General features: G+C 42.6%; 1 protein-coding gene across 1 annotated transcript in view; it reads right to left on the bottom strand.

Moving 5' to 3' along the window:
• Window positions 1-1,867: 1,867 nt before the first annotated feature.
• The window catches only part of LOC128667083 (uncharacterized), a 141,211-nt gene continuing 131,845 nt past the window's right edge, over window positions 1,868-11,233 (bottom strand). The window contains exons 18-21 of the mRNA XM_053721970.1: window positions 10,465-10,520; window positions 8,734-8,844; window positions 5,808-5,903; window positions 1,868-1,988 (exon numbers count right to left, since the gene is read on the bottom strand). Of these exons, the coding sequence (XP_053577945.1) occupies window positions 5,815-5,903; window positions 8,734-8,844; window positions 10,465-10,520 (256 nt within the window). The 3' untranslated portion in view covers window positions 1,868-1,988; window positions 5,808-5,814. The remainder of the gene's footprint in view (window positions 1,989-5,807; window positions 5,904-8,733; window positions 8,845-10,464; window positions 10,521-11,233) is intronic.

Below are 11,233 nucleotides of genomic sequence, written 5' to 3'. Positions count from 1 at the left end.
GTTTAATTCTATAAAATGTATTTTCTTTATTTACTTGCATCATGGATTCTGATCAGTGCTTTGCAGATAAATACCTTGTAATATTATTTTATATATTACCAGTTCCTTGCTGTTTAACGTTTTGCTGATTAGAAACCATCTAAAGAAGAGCCCTCTCATGCCCTGCTTGTAATACTGAGTCTTGCTATCCAAAAACCTGCAAACTGATTGCTTAGCTGACCTGCCTCAGTCCTGGACCTTCTGTGTCCTGTCCATGAGTTATTGGTCACTTCCTTAAGGAGATACATAATATTTCTCATCCTTTCAATGGTGCCCATCATAAACGGGCATACTTCTCCTTGCTCCAGTACTTCAAACCTCAATATTATGAATCACATGACAATCCCTCTTCTATCTATCCAATCCTATCATGACTCATTGACCTCTCCTATTCCATTTCTATCACTCCTTCATTCATGTGATCCCTCTCCTCTCTATCATTTCTGCATTTCAGAATTTCTTTCACCCCTCCTCTCCTTAACCCCTAGTCTTCCTCTTCATCCTAAAACCTCCCCCTACAGACAACCATCTTTATCTACTATATCATTTTTATTTCATTCTCCCCTCTTTATTATTTTGTATCTCTTCTTCCTTTTAATCTCCACCCTTCTTCCTTTATTCTTCCATCTTTAGCATCAACTAAATCATTTTTCTGCTTCCTTTTCCCTTTGTCCACTTCATCCCTATTTATAATTTTTCTCTTTTCATGTCTCTAATTCATCTCTTCTTCTTCTCCCTTGTCGTTCTTTCAAGGGATATTAAACAGTATGAGACGGTAATATAAAATGCTTAATTATGTGTAGCTAAAAAACGTTGTAATTGTTAGGATATATTAGCATTACCGACATCCATTTTGTCTAAGAATGGTTTATTATAACAGTTTATTATATAGTGAGAAATAGGCTCTCACTACGAAGATGTTAGTAATACTTGGCCCTGGGAATGTCCCTGACAATGTGCTTGGATGCACTATTATCTTTATAAGATGTCAAACAGCCTTGATTTGTGCTGGGCTATGAGGCTCAGATTTACTCTTATCTAAAACTAGATATTTCTGTAGAAATACTCCCTAACACTCCTTTTTACCAATTATATGTTAATGAGCTTCTTTTGTTCCTGAAGAAATACTATGTAAGATGATGTAGTTATGAACACGTCATTGTTTAACCCTATATGCTGTAACCACTGCCTATAAAAGTATTGTGCATCTTATAATAAACAGAACAGCTTTAAGACTGACTTGCTGCGTGGTCTGATTCCTGTTCTCTGGATATCTCATCACCAAGTTAGCCATTCAGTTCCAGGTAAAGGTGTAGGATACTGCCAAGTGCTGACTGACACTCCCCCCTGAAAATAACACCTAACAGTAATATACTTTCATTTTTTTATTTTGTCCCCTTTTCCTGTAATTTGCCTCTAAAAATGTTGTTTATTTTAAAATTCCGCTAAGTTTGTATAAAGTAATGGACGTGCCATGTCTAAACTTAAGTTTTAACCTGATCTCACTGTCCTGCTGCAAACAATTAGGAACACATATAAAACAGGCAATACAATACATTATGCAAACACGTTTCCACACAGCATTCTTTACTCAAACTCTTTTTTTGACAGAGATACATGGAAAACTGGTCCATATACGGCATCACCTATTACTGTATATAATCTAGAGTACTTCACATAAACTATGCTCACTGCTGCATCACAAACAGCTATGGTGATATTACAGCTGCGATAGTGACATAGGGAGACATTTTGGACAAAAAACACTCTTTGCTTTTTCTGTTTTATCAGTCTATCACATTCTTTCCAAAAAAATAGAAATGCTTGCTCTATGCATACAACAACTTTATTTGATCCCTCTTCATTGTACTGCATTTGTCATGTGATACGTGGTATTTCAGAGACATGATAACCGGCTTTCAGATCTTCATATAAGTCAGATGTTCAATCTAAAAACAGACAGATATGTCAATACATGTATTTCATCTGCAAGGTGTGAGGGGGGGGGGGGGGACTGGAACTGCTGCTATCTTAACTGTACATGTGCTGTGTATACATGTCATGGTGTAGTAGTGTGTGTGTGAGGGGGAGACTGGCACTGCTGCTGTCTGCACTGTACCTGTGCTGTGTATACATGTCATGGTGTAGTAGTGTGTGTGTGTGAGGGGGAGACTGGCACTGCTGCTGTCTGCACTGTACCTGTGCTGTGTATACAGGTCATGGTGTAATAGTGTGTGTGTGAGGGGGAGGCTGGCACTGCTGCTGTCTGCACTGTATCTGTGCTTTGTATATATGTCATGGTATAGTAGTGTGTGAGGGGGAGGATATCACTGCTGCTGTCTGCACTGTACCTGTGCTGTGTATACATGTCATGGTGTAGTAGTGTGTGTGAGGCTGGCACTGCTGCTGTCTGCACTGTACCTGTGCTGTGTATACATGTCATGGTGTAGTAGTGTGTGTGTAAGGGGGAGGCTGGCACTGCTGCTGTCTGCACTGTACCTTGCTGTGTATACATGTCATGGTGTAGTAGTGTGTATGTGAGGGGGAGACTGGCAGTGCTGCTGTCTGCACTTAACCTGTGCTGTGTATACATGTCATGGTGTAGTAGTGTGTATGTGAGGGGGAGACTGGCACTGCTGCTGTCTGCACTGTACCTGTGCTGTGTATATATGTCATGGTGTAGTAGTGTGTGTCAGGCTGGCACTGCTGCTGTCTGCACTGTACCTGTGCTGTGTATACATGTCATGGTGTAGTAGTGTGTGTGTTAAGGTTAGGCTGGCACTGCTGCTGTCTGTACTGTACCTGTGATGTGTATACATGTCATGGTGTAGTAGTGTGTGTGTGAGGGGGAGACTGGCACTGCTGCTGTCTGCATTGTACCTGTGCTGTGTATACATGACATGGTGTAGTAGTGTGTGTGTGAGGGGGAGACTGGCACTGCTGCTGTCTGCATTGTACCTGTGCTGTGTATACATGTCATGGTGTAGTAGTGTGTGTGAGGGGAAGGCTGGCACTGCTGCTGTCTGCACTGTACCTGTGCTCTATATACATGTCATGGTGTAGTAGTGTGTGTGAGGGGGAGGTTGGCACTGCTGTCTGCACTGTACCTGTGCTGTGTATAGATGTTATGGTGTAGTAGTGTGTGTGAGGGGCAGATGGCACTGCTGCTGTCTGCACTGTACCTGTGCTGTGTATACATGTCATGGTGTAGAAGTGTGAGAGGGGGAGGCTGGCACTGCTGCTGTCTGCACTGTACCTGTGCTCTATATACATGTCATGGTGTAGTAGTGTGTGTGAGGGGGAGGCTGGCACTGCTGTCTGCACTGTACCTGTGCTGTGTATAGATGTTATGGTGTAGTAGTGTGTGTGAGGGGCAGATGGCACTGCTGCTGTCTGCACTGTACCTGTGCTGGGTATATGTCATGGTGTAGTAGTGTGTGTGAGGGGGAGGCTGGCACTGCTGCTGTCTGCACTGTACCTGTGCAGTGTATATGTCATGGTGTAGTAGTGTGTGTGAGGGGGAGGCTGGCACTGCTGTCTGCACTGTACCTGTGCTGTGTATTCATGTCATAGTGTAGTAGTGTGTGTGAGGGGGAGGCTGGCACTGCTGTCTGCACTGTACCTGTGCTGTGTATAGATGTTATGGTGTAGTAGTGTGTGTGAGGGGCAGATGGCACTGCTGCTGTCTGCACTGTACCTGTGCTGTGTATACATGTCATGGTGTAGTAGTGTGTGTGAGGGGCAGATGGCACTGCTGCTGTCTGCACTGTACCTGTGCTGTGTATACATGTCATGGTGTAGTAGTGTGTGAGGGGGAGGCTGGCACTGCTGCTGTCTGTACTGTACCTGTGCTGTGTATACATGTCATGGTGTAGTAGTGTGTGAGGGGGAGGCTGGCACTGCTGCTGTCTGTAATGTACCTGTGCTGTGTATACATGTCATGGTGTAGTAGTGTGTGAGGGGGAGGCTAGCACTGCTGCTGTCTGTACTGTGCCTGTGCTGTGTATACATGTCATGGTGTAGTAGTGTGTGAGAGGGGGAGGCTGGCACTGCTGTCCGCACTGTACCTGTGCTGTGTATACATGTCAGGGTGTAGAAGTGTGTGTGAGGGGGAGGCTGGCACTGCTGCAGTAGGCACTTTACCTGTGCTGTGTATACATGTCATGGTGTAGTAGTGTGTGAGGGGGAGGCTGGCACTGCTGCTGTCTGCACTGTACCTATGTCATGGTGTAGTAGTGTGTGTGAGGGGGAGGCTGGCACTGCTGCTGTCTGTACCGTACCTATGTCATGGTGTAGGAGTGTGTGAGGGGGAGGCTGACCCTGCTGCTGTCTGCACTGTACCTGTGCTGTGTATACACGTCATGGTGTAGTAGTGTGTGTGAGAGGGAGGCTGGCACTGCTGCTGTCTGCATTGTACCTGTGCAGTGTATACATGTCATGGTGTAGTAGTGAGTGAGAGGGGGAGGCTAGCACTGCTGCTGTCTGTACTGTACCTGCGCTGTGTATACATGTCATGGTGTAGTAGTGTGTGAGAGGGGGAGGCTGGCAGTGCTGCTGTCTGCACTGTACCTGTGCTGTGTATACATGTCATGGTGTAGTAGTGTGTGAGGGGGAGGCTGGCACTGCTGCTGTCTGCACTGTACCTGTGCTGTGTATACATGTCATGGTGTAGTAGTGTCTGTGAGGCTGGCACTGCTGCTGTCTGCACTGTACCTGTGCTGTGTATACATGTCATGGTGTAGTAGTGTGTGTGAGGGGGAGGCTGGCACTGCTGCTGTCTGTACTGTACCTGTGCTGTGTATACATGTCAAGGTGTAGTAGTGTCTGTGAGGCTGGCACTGCTGCTGTCTGCACTGTACCTGTGCTGTGTATACATGTCATGGTGTAGTAGTGTGTGTGAGGGGGAGGCTGGCACTGCTGCTGTCTGTACTGTACCTGTGCTGTGTATACATGTCATGGTGTAGTAGTGTGTATGTGAGGGGGAGGCTGGCAGTGCTGCTGTCTGCACTGTACCTGTGCTGTGTATACATGTCATGGTGTAGTAGTGTGTGGGAGGGGGAGGCTGGCAGTGCTGCTGTCTGCACTGTACCTGTGCTGTGTATACATGTCATGGTGTATTAGTGTGTGAGGGGGAGGCTGGCACTGCTGCTGTCTGTACTGTACCTGTGCTGTGTATACATGTCATGGTGTAGTAGTGTCTGTGAGGCTGGCACTGCTGCTGTCTGCACTGTACCTGTGCTGTGTATACATGTCATGGTGTAGTAATGTGTGTGGGAGGGGGAGGCTGGCACTGCTGCTGTCTGCACTGTACCTGTGCTGTGTATACATGTCATGGTGTAGTAGTGTGTGAGAGGGGAGGCTGGCACTGCTGCTGTCTGTACTGTACCTGTGCTGTGTATACATGTCATGGTGTAGTAGTGTGTGAGGGGGAGGCTAGCACTGCTGCTGTCTGTACTGTACCTGTGCTGTGTATACATGTCATGGTGTAGTAGTGTGTGTGAGGGGGAGGCTGGCACTGCTGCTGTCTGTACTGTACCTGTGCTGTGTATATATGTCATGGTGTAGTAGTGTGTGTGAGGGGGAGGCTGGCACTGCTGCTGTCTGTACTGTACCTGTGCTGTGTATATATGTCATGGTGTAGTAGTGTGTGTAAGGAGACACCTCTATTCCTGCATTCTCCTGCATTGTGATTACATGCCATGGAAATGTAATATGTAAGGAGAAGATGTCATGGCTTCTGCCTGTGTTGTACAAATGAGCTCACTTACCAGTGCCCTACTTCTGTAAAGTAATCGGATTTAGACCCAAGCAGGACATAATGTGTTTAAATTTGTCGAGGGGGACATCTGCCTCAAAATTCTTTGCTGTAAGAGATACACACAGAGTTATTAACAAACTCAGGATAACACCACACAAACAAATATACAATCATTTTACTTCTTGGCTGCCAAAAACACAAAAACAGAAGAGATATGACCAATTGGCTGCCCCTCAATTCTGCTCCATGTTCGCAATGCATTGAAGCATAGGCGGCCATTTACATTAAACACTCACACCTAGATTACGAGTTTTGCGTTATGGTTTTAACGCTGAAATAATGGCAATTTCATTGTACAAAAAGACACACAGCCATTACGAGTCGTGTCGGTATAGCTATACCGCAAGCATTGTAGCCTGTAACGCAACGTCAATCCCGCACTCAAAAAAATGATGTTTTTGCTTGGGATTTCCATAGCGCTGGTATTACAGGTTGTGCAGAGAGGCTAAAATGCTTGAGTTACAGTCTATACCGACACGATCCATACCACCATCTGAGAACTCATAACTAAAGTGTTACAAAGTGCACTAACACCCATAAACTACCTATTAACCCCTAAACCGAGGCCCTCCCGCATCGCAAACACTATTTAAAATGTATTAACCCCTAATCTGCCGAATACCCACCCACATCCACGCCACTATATTAAAGTTATTAACCCCTATTCCGTTGCTCCCCGACACCGCCGCCACTAACTAAACCTATTAACCCTTAAACTGCCAGCCCCCCACATCGCCACTACTAAATAAACCTATTAAACCCTAAACCGCCAGCCCCCCCACATCGCCACTAATAAATTACACTATTAACCCCTAAACCTAACAGCCCCCTAACTTTAAATTCAAATTACAATATCCCTATCTTAACATAAATAAAAACTTACCTGTGAAATAAAAAAAAAACTAAGTTTAAACTAACAATTAACTATTATACTAAAATTAAAATAACTACCAATTAAAAAAACTAAATTACACATTAAAAAAAAAAACTAACACTACTAAAAAAATGTAAGTCTAAAATTACAAAAAATAAAAAATACTAGTCCGGACATCCAGGCGGCTTCTTCTATCTTAATCTAGGCGGCATCTTCTATCTTAATCTAGGCGGCATCTTCTATCTTAATCTAGGCGGCATCTTCTATCTTCATCACGGCAGCGTCTTCTATCTTCATCCCGGTGGCGCGGAACGGATCCATCCTTGAACACATCCAGAGCGGAGCGTCCTCTTCATATGGTCAGCGCCATACACTGGGTGTTAGGTTTAAACGTAACTTTTTCCCCCTAGACATCAATGGGGTTGCGTTACGGAGCTTTTCATTCCGCACTCCAGGTGTTAGGTTTTTTTCTAACACTCTCTCCCTATTGATGTCTGTGGGGGGAAAGCTTGCACGAGCATGTCAAATCAGCCCTTGGATTTTGTGCGGTATGGAGCTTAACGCCACCATATCGCACGCACAAGGAGGCTTTTCAGAAACTCGTAATGGCAGCGCTATGCAGGGTGAAACTTTTGTTGCGTTCGTTTCCCACCATCTACAGCGCAAAACTAGTAATCTAGGCGTCAGAGACTTAAAGGGACATTGTACATCAGATTTTTCTTTGCATAAATGTTTTGTAGATGATCCATTTATACAGTCCATTTGGGAGTGTTTTTGTAGCAATGTTTAGTTTTGCTTATTTTTTAAGAACATTGTGCTGATTTTCAGACTCCTAACCAAGCCCTAAAGTTTCAGATATATACTGATGTATACAGACTCCTGTTGGCTCCTGTTTATGTTATCTGTCTTTTCAAATGCGGGGAAGGGGAAGTGTCTGCTGTTTCCGATTCCACATCCCCTTTCACTGGGTGTCCCAGATTAACCTCATCAACAGTGCTAAACTGGGAGCTTCTAAGTAAGTTTTATACTGGATTTTTAGATCAGTATCTGTGCATATTATTCTTTATAGTAGTGTCTATTACATCTAGTTATATGAAAATTGGTGTATAACAAAGGGCCAAAGTGTGAAACATATCATATATTTTTCCTCTCAAATTTTAATATACAACAATATGCATTTACCTTCCAATATTTCCTGGAGACTATCTAGGATAGGAAGGCTGGTGGTGTAGCGATGTGCTGAGTCTTGGCAAAGATGGACATATCATGTGGTGGAATTGGGAAGAGCAGGGTGGGGAGTGAGGTATCAGGGGTGTGGTTAGATGTTTCTCGATAACCAAGCATTTTTTTTACGGTACCCTACTGTGGTGACACAGTGACTCAATCCAAATGGAGCTGTGAGTCTATCCCTCTCCAGCAGGGTGACATGGTGACACAGACATAAGGGAGCTATGCGTTGGTTCATCCCCTGCAGGTCATACAGTGACACAGACAGAAGGGAGATATGAGTCTGTCCCTTCCCCTGCAGGTGACATAGTGACACAGACAGAAGGGAGATCTGAGTTTGTACCTTCCCTGCAGATGACACAGTGACACAGACAGAAGGGAGCTATGAGTCTGTGTCCCATCCCTGCAGGTGACACAGTGACACAGACAAAAGGAAGCTATGAGTCAGTACCTCCCCCTTCAGGGTGACGCAGACAAAAGGGAGCTATGAGTCTGTCCCTCCCCCTACAGGTGACACAGTGACACAGACAGAAGGGAGCTATGAGTCTGCCCCTCCCCTGCAGGGTGACACAGTGACACAGAAAGAATGGAGCTATGAGTATGTCCCTTCCTCTGCAGGTGACACAGTGACACAGACAGAAGGGAGCTATGAGTCTGTCCCTTCCCTGCAGGGTGACATAGTGACACAGACAGAAGGGAGCTATGAGTCTGTCCCGCCACCTGCAGAGTGACACAGTGACACCGACAGAAGGTACCTATGAGCACTAGTACTTACTTGCTAATATTATTGTCTCATAAATGGTTTCTTTTGAAGTTAATCGATAGAAAAGTATTGTGAATTCTCCAATAGGTTCAGAAAATGTGAGGTCCATATATAAACCATTGCCTGAGAATAAAAAACGGACAAATATCAGTCACCCGAATTCTAAGCCTTAGAGTGTATATTGTTACATCACAGGGCAGCAGTGTACATTAACTTAGTCCTAACCCTATCCCTTTATCTTACTCCTAAATCTAGTTCTAACCCTATACCTTTACCTTTGTCCTAAATCTAGTTCTAAGCCTATCCCTTTATCTTTGTCCTAAATCTAGTTCTAACCCTATCCCTTTATCTTTGTCCTAAATCTAGTTCTAACCCTATCCCTTTATCTTTGTCCTAAATATAGTCCTAACCCTATCCCTTTATCTTTGTCCTAAAACTAGTCCTAACCCTATCCCATTATCTTAGTCCTAAATCTAGTTCTAACCCTATCCCTTTATCTTTGTCCTAAATCTAGCTCTAACCCTATCCATTTATCTTTGTCCTAAATATAGTTCTAACCCTATCCCTTTATCTTAGTCCTAAAACTAGTCCTAACCCTATGGATTGATTTTAGGCCTAAATCTAGTCCTAACCCTATACCTTTATCTTTGTCCTAAATATAGTCCTAACCCTATACCTTTATCTTTGTCCTAAATATAGTCCTAACCGTATCCCTTTATCTTAGTCCTAAATCTAGTTCTAACCCTATCCCTTTATCTTAGTCCTAAATCTAGTCCTAACCCTATCCCTTTATCTTAGTCTTAAATCTAGTCATAACCCTATCCCTTTATTTTAGTCCTAAATCTAGTCCTAAACCTATCCCTTTATTTTAGTCCTAAATCTAGTCCTAACCCTATCCCTTTATCTTAGTCTTAAACCTAGTCCTAACCCTATCCCTTTATTTCAGTCCAAAATCTAGTCCTAACCCTATCCCTTTATCTTACTCCTAAATCTAGTTCTAACCCTATACCTTTGTCCTAAATCTAGTTCTAACCCTATCCCTTTATCTTTGTCCTAAATCTAGTTCTAACCCTATCCCATTATCTTTGTCCTAAATCTAGTTCTAACCCTATCCCTTTATCTTTGTCCTAAATCTAGCTCTAACCCTATACATTTATCTTAGTCCTAAAACTAGTCCTAACCCTATACCTTTGTCCTAAATCTAGTTCTAACCCTATCCCTTTATCTTTGTCCTAAATCTAGTTCTAACCCTATCCGATTATCTTTGTCCTAAATCTAGTTCTAACCCTATCCCTTTATCTTTGTCCTAAATCTAGCTCTAACCCTATACATTTATCTTAGTCCTAAAACTAGTCCTAACCCTATGGATTAATTTTAGTCCTAAATATAGTCCTAACCCTATACCTTTATCTCAGTCCTAAACATATCCCTTTATTTTAGTCCTAAATCTAGTCCTAATCCTATCCCTTTACCCTATCCCAAACCAAAAACCCTAAATCTTCACCATAGACCTTAGTAATACAGCATCCCCTTTATAGTCGGCTGTAAATCAAAGTGAAATATATTGAAGTGACGTTTCGGGGCAAAAGAACCCCTTCCTCTGACAGAGAGTGCTTCATTTGTGTTTATTCATTTTGTATCTTTGAACAGCACCATAGCAGCTGCTGACCTCTTGGTGAGAGTGCAACCACATAACTGTTTTTGTTTTATTTATATTAATTATACTTCTAAAGTAGAACTTACTTTCCATGTAGTGAAGCTTCTTGTTGTCAATTATAGATGCTTTAAAGCTGTGTGCCCTTAATAAAACAATTTAAAGGTGAATGTTAATTAATAATATATTTATTTAAATGAAGACACTGTACAAATAAAAATCAGTATCTATAAACTAATAATGAACACACTGCACTGTATAATAATGATGAGTATATATACACTGGTAATGATCACACTGCACTGTATAATGATGTGAGTATCTATACACTGATAATGAACACACTGCACTGTATAATGATAATGAGTATCTATACATTGATAATGATCACCCTGCACTGTATAATGATGATGAGTATCTATACACTGATAATGATCACACTGCACTGTATAATGATGATGAGTATCTATACACTGATAATGATCACACTGCACTGTATAATGATGAGTATCTATACACTGATAATGAACACACTGCACTGTATAATGATGTGAGTATCTATACACTGATAATGATCACACTGCACTGTATAATGATGTTGAGTATCTATACACTGATAATGATCACACTGCACTGTATAATGATGTGAGTATCTATACACTAATAATGATCACAATGCACTGTATAATGATGATGAGTATCTATACACTGATAATGATCACACTGCACTGTATGATGATGATGAGTATCTATACACTGATAATGATCACACTGCACTGTATAATTATGTTGAGTATCTATACACTGATAATGATCACACTGCACTGTATAATGATGTGAGTATCTATACACTGATAA

Source organism: Bombina bombina, chromosome 7 (assembly GCF_027579735.1).
Source record: "Bombina bombina isolate aBomBom1 chromosome 7, aBomBom1.pri, whole genome shotgun sequence".
Lineage (NCBI taxonomy): Eukaryota > Metazoa > Chordata > Amphibia > Anura > Bombinatoridae > Bombina > Bombina bombina.
This window is presented reverse-complemented; position numbering and strand designations above follow the sequence as displayed.